The sequence below is a fragment of the Pteronotus mesoamericanus genome, unplaced genomic scaffold (assembly GCF_021234165.1).
Source record: "Pteronotus mesoamericanus isolate MK-2021 breed Mesoamerican mustached bat unplaced genomic scaffold, CSHL_Meso_final contig_52, whole genome shotgun sequence".
Taxonomy (NCBI): Eukaryota; Metazoa; Chordata; class Mammalia; order Chiroptera; family Mormoopidae; genus Pteronotus; species Pteronotus mesoamericanus.
In genome coordinates, this window is record NW_026555189.1 from 5,024,168 (window position 1) to 5,043,690 (window position 19,523).

Sequence of the window (19,523 nt, forward strand, 5' to 3'; positions counted from 1 at the left end):
TTGTTTTAAGTGGATTTACACTACCAAATTTCAAAGTAACATATTACTTGGCAACACATACCAGTACAGAAATCCACACTGAAAAATAAAACAGGAGTGTGAGACCTAACAAAAAGAAGAGGCACTTTGAGTTCAGACAGACTTGGATTCCAATTTTGGAACGCACCACTTGCTAAACTGGGGAAAGTCATTTGGAATCTCTCTCCAAAAAGCTGGAACCTTTCAATTTGTAAAATAGAGATAAAAATGACTAGTGCCCAGGGTTATTGTAAGAAAATAAAGACAGGACCCATGCATAAGTGCTTAGCACATTGCTTTGCACAAAATAAAGAAAAAGCTGATGAGAAGCTGTGATTTTGCATAATCACGCTAGCAGTGCTCATTCTGAAATGGCCTCCCCCTCCACCACCAAGGGGAGAAGCAGCAGATGTCCCAGAAGAGGCTCATCCACAGTTCCTCCTGGCAGAGGCAGGTAGAGGAGGGCTCCAGAGCACAGGGAGCTGCATCTCACGCCAGGTCTGCATTTCCTACTTCTTTCTCTCTTTTTTAGACTCAGGCTACATGGTAAGCTGCGAACCCCAGTGCGGGAAAACATGCGGAGCTAGAGCATGAACCCAGGGAAGACACACCGGAAGAAGGGGCCCGAAACACTTCCAGGGTGCTCCTAGACTGGCATTAAAACAGAGTATGAAATGGGGGCATCCACACAGAATTCAAATGTAAGGAGTTTTCCTCTCCTCAGTCCACCAACGCAAAAAGAGACTGGCTCTGAGCTGGCAGCCTCTCTTTCATTTGTCATTATGTTTTAAAGACAAGGAAGTTTTAATGTCTAAAGATGGGAGGTGATTATACGAATAGAGCTACACATGTTTTTTTGGCAGCCCGGTCACCAGCACTTAAATTCACTTCTGACAGTTCTCAGAATCTAAAGACCTGTAAGTACTAAACTGTCATCTGCCTATCCAGGAGAGATTTCACTTTGGCAGCATTTCAAAAGTTGAAATCACTCATTTTTTTATGCATATTTTCATCACCACAATATTTCCCTAAAACATGTAAAACACTGTATTCTTGAGAGACATCTGAAAAGAGGTTTGTGGTACAGGGTTTACTAAAGGAAAATCACCCTTGTTTCTGCACCTAGAAGTACACACATTCAGACTCATCTGCTAAAGTCTAAGATTAGGGTAAAACGGGTGAAAGCCTTCTCCAAGGGTTTGGGCTCGACGATTACAAGAGGCAGAGGAATCTGATGATTTTTGAACTACTTAATGGTGAAAAACTAATGGCCCTGTTATAACTTGGAAGATGGTGCTGTTATGTAACAGTTGGCGCTTGCCGGCAGAACTGCTTGCTTCCAGTGCGGTCTGACACAGAACGGGAGGCACTGGAAAGAGGCAGTACATCTAAGCTCCAGCAAGAGCAGCATGGTGTCAGGGAGAGAGCACACCAGTCAGAACTAGATAAAAACCCAGCGTCTGCTGCCAACCTGCCCAGTGACCCTGTGAAAGTCACTCACTGCCTCTGATCTCTGTTTCCACCACACACAAAAGGAAAGCAAGTTCAGCCTGGTGGTAAAGCGGGGCCCTGGAGTGAGGAACCACATAGGATCTGAGCGCCTCTGCTTCCCAGCCAGTCGCCTTCACAGAACCAACCTACGCTTCTGGTCTCACAACCTGCATCTGTATAACAGAGATAGTAAATAACACTTCCCACAAAGGGTGGCTTTGAGAATTAAATCAGAAAATGCATGCACAGTGTTCTTAAGTGCGCGGCCCATAATAAGCACTCAATAAATGAGCTGCCACTGCGGCCGTTGTGGTTATTGTTATTATTATTCTCTTTCAAACAACCACAAAAGCATTAGTTGGAGGAGTCAGCCATTTGTAGTAAAACTCTGCTTCCTGACAACTGAGATCATGGCTTGCTTCAAGCTAGCTGGGCTTCTAACGGTCACCCCTCTCTCCCCAAAGCCTGGAAAAGTGCCTGGGGCTTTGGAGACACTCATTAGATGTGTTAAGCAAATGAACACATGGATGAACGAATGCTGAAGGTATAAATGTGCAAATGTCTTAAAAGCTACTGCTGTACCCAGACTCAGGGCTCTCTGAGAGCTCCGGCCGCTGCTGGCAGCCAACACTGCCACACACGGCAGAGAGCACACACAGGAGGGCTCACCCGGGCCTGCTGGCAAACTGGGGATGTTATCCGACTGGTCCCAGTGTGCAGCCTGCACTTAACTGGACGGTGCAGCTCTCACCAAGGACTCTAACTCAGGGCTCCGACCTCAAGGAGTCAGGCCACTTGCTTGCTCCAAAAAGGGCTTTAGAGACTTCTTAGCCATCTAAAACTGCTGACTGAGACATTAAGGGAGACACGAGGAGAACTGGATACTGGACAGCATTGAGCGGTCATAGCTCCCTAGCACCATATGAACATTTGGTTTAAGATACATCTTCTTACCCCCATCACGTGCTTGATGATCCTAACAGAGCCTCACTCAAAGAGAGCTTGTCATTTTATCAGCATTCTCCAAATTCAGCCATGTTAGTGCCACTTTTGGAGCTATCTTATCCTTGGCACCAACTGTACTATTATTAACTTAATCCTCATGTTTAATTCAACCCACTAGAAAAAAAAAGTTAAATGAAGTTACTTTTTAATGAAATTGAAACCACTATGTTAAATAAGAAACCAGTATTGCCTGCCCTAAAAAAATATGAGAGAAGCGTAAAAATATACACTTGGAAACAAAATATTGTAATTAAAATTGAGCTAACCACCACTGCCTGCCTCAGCTTTGGGTTTGAGGCCTGCTCCCGCTCCCTGTAAGAGAGAGGGGTTAACATGTGACAGTGTAAAAAGCTGGCAGCCCCTAGGGAAGGCTTCCTCCTTCAGGCATATTGAAACACTGAAAAAGGATTTAAAAAAGTGGTGAGTTTCTCAAGATGGAAGTCCACGTGTTTGGAGCCACGTGCATGGACCACATCAAATCATCACACGTTTGCAAAACTGCAGAACCTTCTTCTCGTGCTCTGAATGTGAGCCCCCTTGCAGGAGTGGAGAGCCGAGGTTTCTTCTTCCCGAATGCAATTAAAATGTACTTTCCCTCGATTCTGAGGCTGCAGAAATGTCTATAATCAGGATGCATCTTACCGTCATCTGGCTTTTATTAGCCACTTTTACTAGTGCTTTAATAGTGTCTTTTCTCTTTATCTGGGAAGCTGTTACTAGATGGATGACACGTCTCATAATGAGAGTCAAGAAAATACGGCACACCTTAGCAGGGCCAATATAAATGGGCCTCCTGCTTGGACGCCAAGACAACACAACAGCCTTGCGTTCTCTCAATTATGTTCATCTGATAAAGACATTACAATAGTAAGATATTATGATCTATAACCCTCTGCTGGAACACTCACACATTCTTGGCCTTGAACGCTTGAGCAAAATGCTGCACGCTACGGAGCAGAGCAAGGTCCAGGGTCATTGCTTCCACCTTGGCTTTATGCTGGAATGAGAGAAAATAAAAAGAAATGATAAATAACAGCAAGTTTAGTTCATGGTATCAAGTTACAGTAAATGTGTTATGGAACATGTCGGAATTCCCCTGTTTAATATTAGACGCCCAGAGAGAATATAAATCATCGGAATGAATGGAAGAACAGGGCTTTTACTGCCAAGTTTAGGGAGGATGTGAGGCTGGGACTCTGCTAACACTGCGGGCTGGGGGATGTGCTATTTCACGCAGTGCATGGAAGAGGCGCCTAAGGGTCTTCAGGCTCCTGTAGCTCCTCTCAATCTGGACCCTAAAAAACCGGGATGAGAGGGGAACACCCAGGCAAAGCCTGGCCTGGCTGGTGCGAGAATTCAGCAGACAACACTTGAATCTCAAAAGCTGTATCCGGGTCCCACCAAGACTGCATCCAAAATTAAAGGCAATTGGTTTATAAAAAGTACAAAAGCAGGCAAAAGTCATTTACGCTGGTGGGTCAGGCCTGGCCCAGATCCCCCTGGTTTAGGAACCCAGGAGACTCTATAGACAGCAGGGGCATGTGGGTTATCGTAACGGTAATTATGGCTGCTGCCTATTCAGAGTCCACCGTGCGCAGGGCACTGACCTACACCATCTCATTCCATCCTCACACCTGAGAGATGGGCTACATTTTCCCAATTTTCACTGTGGTATCTTAGAAGAGATCACAAAGGTAAGAAGCCAGGGCAGCAAGCATTGACCTGAAGTCAATCTCATACAAAAGCCCAAGTTCCCTCCTGGAAAGAAACCAGAAGGACTGGAACAGTCAGGTTTTGAAGCGCCGGACGGCCTCCTGGTGCAATTCTCAAAGGTCAGCACTGCCTTTCAGCCTTGTGACACGTGTATGGGGCACTCCCAAGTCTACAGTTAGGCTGGATTTCAGGGGTATGAGACCAAATACTACCACTTCTTAGACCTATCTCCTCTAAAGATGGGATGCCAGGCCACCTGCCTGTTCAGGTAAGAAGAGCCCCACCAAACAAATGATTAACTTGGGAATTCTTGTCTAGATGGTGATGCGAAAGTCAGACTAAGGAGAATAACATCATACCTCTAACGCTACAAAGCGGGGATGCAAACAGCTCTGCTGAGAACACCCTCCCCCGCAAACTGTCTTATTCAGGGAGGGACACGAACTGCTGCGATGCTCAGAGGGTCTACAGCAGTTTATCTCGGCCACCTAGGTCCTGGGTTCTAGTCTGGCCCCCACGCTTTGAATAATTAACATCAAGCCGAGGCAGCTGGGAACGTTCTGACTTTGGGCCACTTAACATTTCTGATATTCAGTTTCCTCATTTGTAAAAGGTGACTATTAATGATCTCACAGAACTGTGAGAATAAGTGTAAAGCATCTAACAACCTGTCCGGAAGAGAGAAAATATTTAGTAAATTTAACTAGAAAGAGAGAAAATGTCTACTGTGCCTAATCCTTTCCCTGATGCCTCCTCCCGCAATAAACAGTGGTCTGGGCAGACAACCGCGCAACCTGGCAGTGGACGTGGTGTTAGTGCCACTCTAGGGTCTTCCCTGAAGGCCGTAGCAGACTAGATCTTTGTTACATCCCAGAGGATCCAGGTCCTACCTAATAACAGAGCCCAGTTGTAGGGAAAGGGGGCAAAGAGTAAATTATATGACTTCCCCAAACCCAAGAGCACATTGGCGGCAAAGGTAGATTTATATTCAGAGAACGGTGGCAGATGCTAAAACAGGCAGATTTTGAAAGCAGGATGAGAAGCGGTTACCTTGACCCAGGCAATGGGAACTCAGGTTTTGTTCGAGTTTCCTAAGATCAGGGAATGTTTGAGCTGGAGGACCCAGAGTGAGGCAAGACCACGCCCCTCATCCTACAGAGCAGGAGATTACCACCAGGAGAAGTAAATGAATTTGAGTGAAGTTGTACCCTGTGTAGACAGCGTGGGCTTACCAATGAGAAGCAAAACCCCACATTTTCTGTCTGAAACGTCAATATTTATCTGATAGTTAAAATCGGAGTGTAAAGTCTGTCAAAAGCTAACTTCCTCCCCTGGAAGATTCTGATGCCTCATAAATGCTCAACTACCTGATTTGTCATTCAGAGTGGGCATATAAAGGGGCTTTTCTCCATCACCTTGCGTCCTCTGGCCCCTGCCCCACTCCCTTCAGTTGGAGCATGACACTCACTGCCATACACAGAATCTGACGGAACTCTGAATGCATCCTAAGACCAAAGTCAGATATTCATTCTGTTGGGAAAACAGTAGTAGACATTGTTTCTCTCAGCCAAGCCCCCTATAAAAACTCCATGAGATATTATAAAAATGCACGTAGAAATTTCCACCATAAAACAGGGAGAACATTCCCAGATGGTGACCCCAAAGCAATTTTCCAACAAAAATGATGGCAGGGCCAAGTGGGCCTTTATATCCCTCTCTATGTGTAACTTACAGTTGGTAAGTTGTCTTTAGGTCCTCCCCTTTCGCTTCAAAATAAAGCACAGAGCTGCCACTGCCAATAAGAACAAAATCAGAACATACACATCCAGGGGGACCTGGGGGTCGCAAGCCATCAAGTAGTTCAACAGACTAATCCACGGGCTGTGGGTTACTAGGCTCCTGGGGACAGTGATTCAAGTCCACACACTATTACTCAGGTAATTCTCCTGCCCTCGGTATCAGGTTTCTGTTTCTACTGCTGACCCTGAGAAATGCAGTGAAACTGTGTGCAATACAGTAAATCCAGTGAAAGAAAAACACAGCTTATAGAATTAGGGGGGGGGGTGTGTGTTTATATGTGTGTGTTGGGGAGTTTGCTCTTCTGATTCTGTAAGAAATTTAGCACCTTTATGAAGTGCTTATCATGAGACATGCTCTAAATGGACGTGCAGGGGCTGATGGACCCCATTTTTGAGGGGTGAACTACAAATTGCTAGGTGAAGACAACAGACTAAATTTGCCAGCATGAGCTTTTCTGCCAAGCCTGGCCTTGAATCTGGGACTCACCATGATTCACTTTTCTTGGTTTAATTCATAAAATTTTTGCTGTTGCTTTCAACTTTGATTTGGAACAAATTACAGACTCTAAAGAAATGATACTTAAGAGTGTCCATATACCCATCTCCCAGCGTCCTCCAGTGCTGATATCTTACTCATGCATACAGAGCGCATCATCAAAACCATGACATTGACATTGGCACGGTGTAATTTATTAGACCTCAGACATTATTAAGATTTCACCAATTTTTGGATGCACTTATTTTTTTTTTATTTGTAATGTCTTTGCGTATATTCAATGACATTTTATCACATGTATAAATTCATAAACCTTCACTACGTTCAAGACACAGAAAAGTTCCATCACCATAAGGAATCAGTGAGTTTTCTATGAAGAGGTATTAAAATCAACACAGGCCACCTGGCCTTGTTTGGCCACAGTGTGCTCTCTGGATAGGCAAAACAAACACACTGACAAAGTCCCAGCTTAAAATCCTTTGGGAGCTTTGAATGGCTCTCAGATATGGTCCAGATTCCTACGCATGGCTCTCACAGAGTCTCCGTATCAATCAGGATATGCTTCAGTAAAGAACAGCCCCTCCCCAACCTGAAGCTCCGGGTCTTAAAACAACCAAGGATTATTACTCGCTCATGTTTCGTGTCCGCCCCTGGTTGGTGAGGCCATGTTCATCGTCGGTAGCCAGGGTCTGGGCAGATGAATCCTCCACCTTCCGTAACATCATCAGCCTCTACAGTGTGGGGGAGGGAATGTGAAAAATTGCACATGGGATCTCAAGGGCTTCCAACCAGCACTGACAGAGGTTGCTTTTCCTCACGTTGCAGAATGAGGAGAAATGGGAATATATAATGAAGAATAGTAACGACTAGCACAAAGCCCACGACTTGGCCCTGTCTACCTCTCCAGGGTTATTTCAGGTCCCTTCCTACATCGTGCTTTCATTAGTTATAGGAAACTTTTAAAAAAGACTGATGAATATGAACAAAAAATGCGTACACATTCCCACTGCCCCAGCATAAACTGTTATCCTTCCGTGTGTCTGTCTCTACTTCCTTTCCTCTCTCTCTGCCTGTGTCTCTATCTATGCAATTTTCTACTTAGCTTTAACAGAAAGAACCTCATACTAAAAATTTTGAATCTTAACATGTATAAAATGCCTCTCTCAACCCTTCCCTAAATCCTTACTCCTTTTTCTAGTCTCACCAGTACACAAGCTTATCATCGCAGGCAAAACAGGAATGTAAATTTATTTTAAATTATGTATACAGATGCTGGTACCCATCGTTTTAAAACAGAACCGCACAGGTGGCATCTCACACATGGAACATCAGGCAACTTCTAAGTAGCTGAGAGAAGACCACCTGCTCCTGACACCCCAGGCACAGCCAAGAAGACATAGTAATTAAGCAACCCACATACTCCTATTCCTTTTCCTTGGGACCAGGGATACTCGTTGGTGGCACAGTTCACTGACACCCTCCATAGGCCAAGCCTGCGTCATCTATTCTTTGTTGAGTTCCAAAGCCTGTCTCAGTGATTCAAGAGTCTGTGAGCGCAGAATCCTCTGATTGCTTGCTGTTGTCATGCAAGAGTGATCTCTCATACAATTTCATGACTATGAATTAGCCAAGTGTGACTCACATGTGATACCGCCTGAAACCAAAGGAACCATATGGGGGTTGAGTGGTATTTAAACGAAGAAATAGAAAGCTGTTGCCACCCCCAGCGGAGACAGCAGCGCCAGGCTGAGCAGGAGCCCCGGCCCGGCAGGCCCGCGGCCCCGGCAGAGTGACGGCAGGGGTGGTGCTCCGATGCTCAGGGTCTCAGCTGCCTTATTTTAAAGTGGGCACTTGTCTTGCAGGTTAGAGCACAGGTTAGATATGATGTACGTAAGGTGGGGGCACAGAAATCATAACTAGTATCATTATTATTTGGAAGGCCACTGCTAAAATGTGATGAGCATTGTTTTTCCATAATAAAGCACATTAGAAATGGTGGTCTCCCTTCTTTATTTTGTGATATTAATATTAGTAGCTCAGGGAGAGTCTGACGAGCAGTTCTGTGATAAGGAGGACACATCACCCCAGAGCAGGGGGAAGAAGGCTCACAGAACCTCCCTGGGGCCGGAGCGGCCCGGCTCCCAAGCTCAGTGAGTGTTTTGAACGTAAGAAGAGTTCATTAGGCCGTGGGCCTGAGCAGACTGCCTGCGCCTGAATCCAGTGCCAGCACTTACCAGCCGGGCAAGTGACTGCCCCTTCTTGCAGAATCAGTTTTCTCTTCTGTGAAATGGAAATAATAATAGCACCTGCGGCATCAAGAAATGAGGTAATATATACATAAGGCACTGAGAACAGTGCCTGGCACCTGATATTGTGACTGTTTTTACCATTACCATCATTGTAATCGCCATTGTCACCGTATGCACTGAACTGCTTCACTGTGCAGAGAGGCCTGAGCGAGGCATAACCGACCCCGGGAGCAATCTCAGAGCACTGGCCGCGTGCGTGCTGCCCCACAGCGCCCTCTATCGCCGCAGTGGCCCTCTGGGGGCATTTACTGTCAACCGCCCACTTCACAGCTAAAGAAACCAAAGTTCAGAAAGCTACTGCACATCTTCACCCAGACAATAACTGGAAGAGCCATCATTCACACCACGCCATGCTTTAATCATGATTCCAAATTCCACAGTGTGCACGTGGTCCGCCCGTCCTCTCACCTGTCACCCTTCTTGCCCGTCAGGGGCCCTCACAGCAAGGCTAGCCCCTGGGAAAACCAGCAGGTCTGGAACTGCCTCTTACCGAGGCGGCCTGCTGCCCTGCTCCTGGTCAACGACAAGAGAGACAGCGTTTCTAAGAGTGAATTCATTCTTTCATTCCCTAACAGTGCCTCTAAAGGTAAACGCATACTCTTGGATTCTACCTCCTTTGCTTCGTTTCTTTTTTGCCCCAGCACTACCACATATAAGAGAGAATATGTCACGTCCATAGTGTGCTTACCAGCAATGAAAGAACAAAGAAAAGGTAATATCTTATGGTACTGGGCCTATAGGAAACTGCATATATAATTTGAGTGACCAAACATACTTAAAAAACTAATTATTACTTAGGAATCATCATTAATTGTAAGCTGCCTGTAAATTAATTAGCTGGGAAAATATAGATGACTTTTCCCCACTATCCGAATTCTCCTCATAATGCACCCAAATAATACTTGGTCTGGGGACCGGCTGCTGGGAGTTTTGGGACATGGCTGGTGAATCAAGTGGGGTTAGACTCCACAGTACTCTCTCATCTAATCGTGAGACTTGCTTCCTCCACTCAGCTTGACCACTTTCTACACAATCCTAGTCTGGTAGCAAGCGAGAATAGGTCTTCGTTACATTGTGTTGAAAGCATCAACCCTGAGTTGGTCAAAAAGAGGAGCACCCAGTACACCCGTCGGAGGTGGATGGAGAGAGGAACACAGACGTGATGAAGGGGCATGGGGAGCCCAGCCTCCAATTCACCCAGAACAGATTCCCTTTTAGCTACAGGGGATATACCACATGCAACTGCAGATACAAGATTTAGTGTTTAAGGGGGATTAGCTAGTGTGTACTCTCACTTGAAAGTGCCAATCATTGCAGATTGGATGGGTACGTACCTAACCTTCTCTCATACTTGTAGAAGAGTTTATTTATGGGTTCCCCTTAAAAAAGCTCTCATTTACATGAATTTATTATTACTTAAAAGTCAAAAACAATGAACACCTATGATATGCATGGCATTTACTTTTTAGTTAATAGTAATATGAAAATCTTTGCAAGTATATTATGTGCCCCACTTTAGAGACTAGAAAACAGAGGCTGAGAGAGTGTAAAGTACGACCGAAATCCAGGTTCCTATCGAGACGTGGCCGGCTCCAAAGCCTGTGTCTTCCTCGCGGAAAGCCCCCGCTGCGCTGTGCCGTTGTCACACCCTTCAACGTGTAGCCCCACGAAGCTATAGAGCGATGAACAGCACCTGTATATTCTTATTTGTGTCTATTTTATATCATATTTATTTTGTACATTTGGAATTTACAAGAGAAGCCTATCGTTGAAAGAGAAAACGTAACGAAGGCAATAATCTACATTCAGAGCTTATTGCTAATGGCATCCTGCAAATTCTAATCCAATGGGCCTTAATTGCATTATGCTGATGTCTCTCACCTTCCCACGTTACATACTTGCAGTCCTGACTTTATGTTCAGAAACCTTAAATAGGAGTTGTCACATTTACAACAGCAAGAGACACTGGCGCTGAGCATATTATTGACATGACATTATTCACTGATCTATGATACAGACCTACCTAAACTGGTTTAATAATTCATCAATATCCTATGTGGGACTTCATAATGCTCATCTCTCCAGTATTATTTAAGTGATGTTAATGGTGGCAGTGGAGGGCTGCATCTTCGCTAGGAAACACAGGAGTAGATAAATACTTGCATCCACTGTCAGCTCCTATACCTCTCAGTTGAACGACCCAAACCAGCCTCGTGAGTGAGTCTGATGTGAAGTTTGCCCAGTACTGGCCAAGCCTAAAGATAAAAAGGGTGCAGGATAAATGTTCTCTCTAATAGAGCACCCGAAGAAAAAGGAGAGTTTGGGAGTCTCTTCTGGCTTTACACATTTGTACCAGTCTGAACACCACTGGGCATTTAATAGGAAAAACGCTCTCAGAGTAGATTCCACATTTCAAAATAGGAAACCACACCAAAGATGGTCCTGGGCAAAGACCTGGATTTTTCTTAGAGCCTTGAAGGACAGGGGCTGAGTGTGCCATTCCTGACCCTCAGATCAACCATCAAGCATCAGCCTTCACTCTGGGGTGAAGTGCCCCCCAACTCTGTCCTCCCCTGCCCACCAAAATATAAACATTGAATAATTGAATCATGACAACTCTTTCTTCATTATATACAGGTCAAAATTTTTGCCTTGTGTTGCTGGAACTCAATTTATAAAATAAACTATATCAATATCTATAGGTAATTGTAAGGCTGATTCAAGGGGAAATTGCACTGGATAACAGCTTATTTAATTTGGTATATGAGTTAGGTGCCATGTAAAGCAAAACTATTAAAAATGCTTAGACAGTAATTGGCAATATTTTGCACTGTGGATAAAAAATGCTTATCTTGCCAGAAACTAACAAGAGAGTGAAAATATTCTAAAATCTTCCAATTTCCCTCTATGCAATGTATTCACTTTGCAGCTTAAAAACAGTTTAAGGAAGGACAGCGAAAGGCACAGGAGTTTGGCAGTCAACATGATTGTGCATTTATGCCTTGCTATTGAAAGAGCCTCTTTTTCATAGTGAATTTTTCATTCTAATGTAAGTGATGATTTACGTTAACTATAGGTAAAGCATGGTTACATTTTCCTGAAGGATTGCAGGCAAGTAAAGAGTAGTACAATAAGTTGAAGCGTAAAAGCTTTCTCTGTCATAATATTTATTATAATGGCATATAAAATAGCTGAAATAAATAATAGATGACTAAAGGTAAATTCATATGATAAAGAATCCTTCAGCAGACACCATTACTTTGACTGCTCTAGTTTTATACACAGTTGAAGACTCTTAATAAACAGGCCCAATATCTTATGTAAGTACTGGAAACATCAAAGATGTGCTTAAAAGGCAACATACTGGACATCAGCTAATTTACTGTATAATTATATTCTCAACAGGAACAGTCTATATATTTTGAATATGTAATAGCTGTGTTCTTAATGAAACTTGTTAAATATTGGAACCTCCTACTTTAGGGTAGTAGCTGATGAAAGAAAAATCAGTGCTGACCCTCGTAGATTCAAAAAGAGGTGTGTAGTTCAAAACACAGAGATCTGGGGCCTGTTCATTATCTGGTGACAGGTCAATAGTGGTTAAATTGAAGAGAAAGAAAAACACGACTTGTCTGCTCTGGTTTAGAGGGTTCTGAATCCCGCATGAAGGACTTGGGAAGTTTGAAAGAACCTCATGTGGAGGGAGATGTTTTCGTTACAGCCCTCAGAAAGCAGAAAATCACACACAAGTCAGGCCAGTGCCAGCGGATTCACCCAGAGTCTCCCGGGGGCATTCCACCCAGCCGGGGTCACCTAGCAATGTCTGGAGACACTTCTGGTCTGAAAGGCTGGTTGGAGGGCTGTCCCGACCTCTAACGGACGGAGGCTGGGGATGCCGCTAAAGCTCCTACGAGGCAGGGGCCGCCCGCTGCCGCTAGCACCGGCTGTCCGCAGGGCCCGGGTTGCCTGCGCGAGCTGGTGAGAGAACCTAGCTATTTAAATTTATCTTTAGTTGCAAAAATAACACTGGCTCCTTGAAGAAAGAACAAATAATGGTGAAGTGTATAACGTATCAAGTGAAAACATCTCCCAAACCCCACTGCCCCCAAAAGAAACAGAGGGACAGCCTCGTGCACATCCTTCCAGAATATATTTTCTACACATATAAAAACACTGTGTAACAATTTTTTCCTACAAACATAGTTTCATAGCTCATGTGTTATTTTACAACCTGTTTTCTTCCTAAATAACATATAACTAAATATATCTATGTAGAGTTCTACTCCCATTAGTTTTAAACCTGTACATTTAGTCCATTGTGGGGTTTTTTTTTTGATCATTTATTAAAATCTTATCCCTTTGGAGGACTCAGCCCTCCGCATCCTTCAGTACATTTGTGAACTTTTATGTAAATTCCCAATGCTTGAATTTCCTTATCTCTAAAAATAGAAATAATGTAAAAACCCCTCCTTGGGATTTCTGTGAGAATTCAATGAACTAATATCCATAGAAATTATCTTAAATAGATATCCTGTGTTAACTATTATTCTTATTGTAATCAATATTATTTTATATAGTTTCCAATTTTTTGTTACTGAATGCAATGTTGCAATACTGATACTTTGTAATGTATGATTTTTTTTTTCTAAAAAACAAATTCCTGGGAGTAGAATTGCTAGATTAAGAGATATCTACATTTGAAATTTTGATAGATTTTTGCTGGGTGTCCTCCAAAAAAGAGTAAAGCAATTTCCATTCCCAAGAACACTGCAGGAGACTATGAAAAAAAACCAAAGCACCAATAATTCACATTGACGTTTATAGTAAATTAAGAAACACAGTTTTGCATCTCTATCTCTAACACCTAGCACACAGTAAGTGGCACAGAGCAGGTTTTCAAGACAAACTTTAATTCAGAAAATGAATGAATGAATATATAACACACCAAAAAACTTGGGAAATTTTCATAAATTGAAAGAAAAGTAAGGCAGTCTTATTGGCAAAGATTTTCCATAAGCCATTCGGAAAACCAGGCATTTCTCCTGGTGCTTTAGGTTGCCTGGCTGAGGGCCTTCCTCTCAGGAATTGGCCACACTGTGTGATGATGGATATGAACTCCATTTGCAAAGCATGCAGTAAACATGTAACAGTACCATCATGCTTCAGGAGTGACCACAAAGGTTATTTTTAATTTATGGATTAATCCAAAGAGAAAAACCTTTCCAAGGTTCTGCAGAAGCAAGGCAGGATATTCAACAGATAAATTAGAATTTTTTTTTTAATGTTTCAGAGAGAAATCGGGTTTCCCACTTAATGTGGCATCTGCCTAAGCAGCCTGTTAAAGGTTCCAACCAAAACACTCACCAAGGCCAAAAAAGATGAGAATTCAACACAACACACACACACAAAAGGAGTCACAGTGAATTTATCCCCAATTCTGTGCGTCTTTTACATCAGCATGGGGCAAAGTAAATTACACCTAAAAGAAGGAATTAGAGAAGAATTTGAAACAATAGCAAGAAAATTTTTTATTGAGCAGGACTTCATTAACCCAAGTGAATCATGCAAGTTAAATGAAGGAGACAAATAATGTTTATAGAATAATAAAGTTATTATACTTTATAAGGGAAATTTAAATTTGTATATAAAAATGTCAAGAGTAACTACAGAAGAAAGGAAGGAAGGGACAGAGGGACAGAGGAGGGGAGAGAGGAAGGAAGGGAGGGAGGGAGGGAGGGAGGGAGGGGGGAGGGAAGAAACCTTCAGCTTCCAAATTGACAGCAGGAAAACAAAAATGTCATACAGAGTACACAGGATATAAAAAAAAGAATCAATCCAAAAATTTCCAAAAAAAATTAAAAATAATAATAACACTTTGTAGAGAGGAAACACAAATGAAACGCAAATTAGTATAAATATATCCATAATCACAAGAAATAGAAATGGACTTAACTCTACACATTAAAAGGCAGAAACCAACATACTAGACTTTTAAAATTACCTCTGTGTTATACAAAAAGATACACTGTGGATAGAGAGAATTAGCTTTTCTCAAACTAGTCCCCCACTCTCCACAGTCTGGGACTGTGCTGAGGAGAGACGGACCAGCCCGGCTACATTTCCCAGCCTGCACTGAGGTGCGCATCTAGGTTTCCACCAATGCCTTTGAGTGGAACACTGTGTAACTCCTGTTCTATTCTTCCTATAAATTAGGTCCCCCATATTCTCTTTCTCCCTCCATAAGATGACTGTAGGTTATAAGAAGACCCTAAGGAAGAGTGGAGCCATTAGACAAAGGAAGCTTAGATACTTTTTTCACCACATGAACAGCCACCTGTCGATCAGGGGTATCAAAGTGGATCTGTGCCATACGCTGGAACTCAACTTGGTGAAACTGTTCCCTGTCATAACATGAAGGGCGATCTGGTACCTACAGAACCTGAAGCTTGGGAGGAGAGCCAGAACAGCAGGGTGCGGTGGCTGCTTTTACCAGGACAATAGAAGAAAGAGATGTGCTCAGGAAGAACTGTCCAGTTTGCAGGCGGAAATGGACAAAGAGCACACGATACGCCTGTAAAAGCCTTTGAGAGACAAAAGTGCATTATGACTTATGAATTAATTCAAATAATTCAGCTCAGCAGCCTATATCAGATCAATGATGCTACTTTTTCACGCAAGCCTGTTTCTTATTCCAGATAGCCTTACAGTAGTAGTTATTGAGGCCGGGGAGAGAGAGAAATGCAGAGAAGGAAAGAGCTGGGTGAACTAGAGAGGTTTCCAGGACTTGTCTAGCTCAACCAGGACTCCTTCAGGAAATGAAGCCCGAACAGGAGCTGAGGAAAGCGGGGGGCGGGGGGGACGGGGGGGCGGGGGGGTGTGAGGCCATGAGGCCATGAAGAGTGAAAAAGTGAGTCCAACACTTGTGCACAGATTCAATGCAGTAACTGGATGCCCTGTCCTCTCAGTACACGAAGCACCAGCACATAGCCATATCCATGTCTGGCCTGCTCTGTGGTCGCCTCTCTTTTAGCCAAATGGGACAAATGAATCACACTGGATAATTCTGTTAAAGCCAGCTAAGTTACAGACTGCATGTTTTCAGAACAGCCTCTCAGACCGCATTAAAGTGGGGAGGGGCAAGGGGGACACCAACTTATAAATAAATGTCCATTAGAAGCAACTTTGGAATGCCATGCATGTTAAAGCAGCTTGGCCTCAGTGCACGCTCTCCCTGCCTCTTCAATATTTATAAAGGCATCTTCCCTTCTCCCTTCAGCGGGATGATAGGCAGAGCTTCTGCTGCGCGCGGTGTGACAGGCTGGCCCTTCACCTCTGTGAAGGGAAGCCCCGGTCCATGTGGTCTTTTCCCTCAAGGAGAGCACTGGCCCCCTAAGGAGGCTGTGCCCCTTTCTGGGTCTGCAGGGCATGCCCCCAAAGGACTTGGAGATGCCTGGGCTGAGGGTCACGTTTTCCAATGAATCCAAGTGTCATTTTCAGCATACGTCTAGACTTAAGGCTTTGTTCCCCTGTATAAATTTACAAAATCCATTCCATGCAGGAAGAGACAACTACGAGCTTTGTCGCATTTTACTTTGCTGAGCCCTTCAAGGTAGACCTTATGACCTGCATTTCATAAACAAAACAAAGGCTGAGAAGGCATGAAAAAAAATCTGCTGAAAAATCATATAATTAGCAGCTGGCAGAATTGGGATTCAGTTCTCCCTCCACTCTGATAAGCCAATTCTCCTTATAAGACAGTATTACCGTCTCTGTGCCAGAACTTTCTTCCCAAGACTGAGATTATCCTGAGTCCAGGAGACCATGGTGGGGTCAAACATATGCTCCCAAGAATGTTGTTCTTTCCATGAATCCAAAGCCTTTTACATTTTTTTGTTTTATTTTCACCATTAAATTTTTAACTTTATGATAACAAAAAAACAGCTAACTTCAACCTCTCCTCTGTCCCCACACCCCCTTTGGATTAACCAAATTTGATAAATAATGTGTAATTGGAATTGCTTCCATATGTGTAGAAATAAGATATGAGGCTAACTACCTGCTCATTCTGAATTAGTGGAACAGCCTTTTCTTTCCAAATGGTCATGGGTCTTCTAGTACATGAGCCAGCAAACTTTTTTCTTGAATGGGCTAGGTAGTATTTTGGGTTTTTCAGGCCATTACCAACTACTCAACTTTTGTAGCATGAAAGCAAAAGCCACCACAAATAATGTAAAGAAATGGCTATGACTGGTTCCAATAAAATGGTATTTACAAAAACAGGTATTGGGCTTGATTTCCTCCCTGCAGAGCAGTTTGCTGGCTCCTGTTTTACAACAGTAGTCAAGGAAATTGGGTGTGTTTCCTGATGTCTGACAGTGTTATAATTAATATTATTCACGGGTTCCAATGAATGTAGGAGGAGATAGGAGAACACTGTACCACGCCTTACAGTACATCTTACTTTATCACAGAGGCCATTTGGTAAAAATCCAGGCAACGCATGGCACAAAGACCCCTAAACCATGCATAGAACTAAGGATGAATGACTGATTGAGCATCTGCTAACATTGCTCCTTGCAAAATGTCTCTCTTATTTAAAAAACCCAAATTTTGGAAGTATTATACTTTGTAAGTATCAGCACTAAATGGTTCATACAATTCCACACATCTGCTTGGACACAGAAATATATTTCTGCATCTTTAGAATTTTATAATAACCTGTCAAAAAAAATTGAAATATAGCTTTCTAGATATTTTCCAAGTATGGCAATCCTTGAGCATCTAGGGAGAGAAGAATAGATATTTTTCATTGAGAATCAAAGACACATTCCTAGATCTGCTAAAGATTCTGTTCAGAATCCTAACAACAAGCATCAAATCACAAGCCTCCATCTTGGCCACTGGGTATGTAGGCATGATATTTCTGTCATGCATTTATATGTCAAACAAAAACAAAACAACAGCAAAAGACAGCTTTTAATGAAAAGGTGTGGAGAACTATACACCTTCTTTTAACTGGAGAGACAAGACTTGCCAACACAGACACAGAGGTTGGGTGGGTGGCCACAGGAGCAGAACAGGCGGAAGTACACACCCAAAAGAAAAGGGCAGAAGATGAAATAGAGAAGGCTCAGAGAGGAATTACTAATGAGGCCATTTCTTCCACTTCCTGTAATTTTTCTAATCCAAAGAAGAGGAACAGCTTAAGCATGATTGACAGACTAGTGTCATTCCATAAAGTAGTAAGAACTACAGGACACATTATCACTTAGGGGAACACACGCCTCCTGCTGGAAAGAGCAAGGGCAGCCCTCGCAGCAGGGATCTGAATCCTGCGGCCACTGGCGATGGGTTTAAATCCCTTGGTCTTGCCAGGATTTAGTGCCGGACCTTGCTGAGGACCACAGTCCCTTCCTGGCAGAATGCTTTCTGGGCCGGGAACCCACCACGCACCTGATCTGCAGGGATATAAATATTTCCAAACAAATACAAAACCCGCTAATAAGAAAAGAAAAACGTACAGAATCATAACCACCAGCTGCCTCATGGTGCTAGGGCCCCCCAGCTGACAGTCTGAGTTTCATGGACGGAGTCAAGAAAAGCAATCAAGCCATCAACGATGAAGGGCGACCCAGCCCCACCGGTGACTCCTGGCCGGGGTCTCTGCTGGGCGCTTTGCTGCAGCTTAGGGACACTCCTATATCTTGGTACCTTTACAAGACAGGTATCAGCATCTTCATTTTGTAAGTGAGAAAATGGAAATTAAGTAACTTGAGGTCATGGACCAGAGGAAGGTAGAATGTTGAACCCAAGCCCGAAGTGTCTCCCACTACTCCCCCATAGTACAGATAAACTCCTCTTCCCATGACCATTACTAGGAAAGGGAGAAGGAAGGTTGACGACCTCCAGAATCCTTGTAAGTGATGAAATTTCAAGTATCTAAGCAGAACGGGATAAAGACAAGAAAAATCGGGACAAGGCCAACAAAACCGTCTGTGCAGGAAAAAGCACAGCAAATGCCGTCCCCCTGCTCTCCCAAGATCCATAATCATGTGCTGCACTGTTCCCTGCAAGTGCAGACATACACAGGGTAGCACATTAATCCTTCAAACACTAACAGATGCTGGCAGGGATTTAGACTGGAATGTATTTACAAAGTGACAAATTATGTTCTGTATTATAGAGAGAGAGAAAGAGCACCCACAAACGGGCTGATAAATGTCAGCTGCAGTCACGACAAACGGTTTATTTTTATTATACTGTAACCACAAATGTTTTTTTTCTTTTTTTTTTTTTCAGGGAGACCCAAAGATTTATTTGTTGCAGGGAAAAAACAAGATTATATATGACACAAAGTAATAACTATAAGATCAGTGATATTCCGGGCACCCTGCCCTCCTGGAAAGCTACATCCAGGCTGAACACTGCTACTAAAAATGCTACCTTCTCCAAAGCACAGTAAATGGTTAATAAATCAGAACCGATACAATGCTTCGTAATTAGATACAGCCTTAGTTCACAGACTAAGCCAATTGATAGACAATATCCAATTCCCCCTTTAGTGGCTATCAGGAGGGTAGAGTAACTATTAAAATAAATTTAATGGCTGTGACAGGTAAGGAAATATACCAGAAGCTAAAATGTAATCAGTATATCCAAACCCAAAATAAAATTACAGTCTTTGCTGCAAAC

At 43.2% G+C, this 19,523-nt stretch overlaps 1 protein-coding gene across 2 annotated transcripts in view; it reads right to left on the minus strand.

Annotated features, from left to right (window-relative positions):
* Positions 1 to 19,523, minus strand: part of WWOX (WW domain containing oxidoreductase) — a 475,224-nt gene that overhangs the window by 243,106 nt on the left and 212,595 nt on the right. For both annotated transcript variants that reach the window (XM_054579152.1, XM_054579151.1), the window contains exon 6: positions 3,423 to 3,511. In XM_054579152.1, the coding sequence (XP_054435127.1) occupies positions 3,423 to 3,511 (89 nt within the window). The remainder of the gene's footprint in view (positions 1 to 3,422; positions 3,512 to 19,523) is intronic.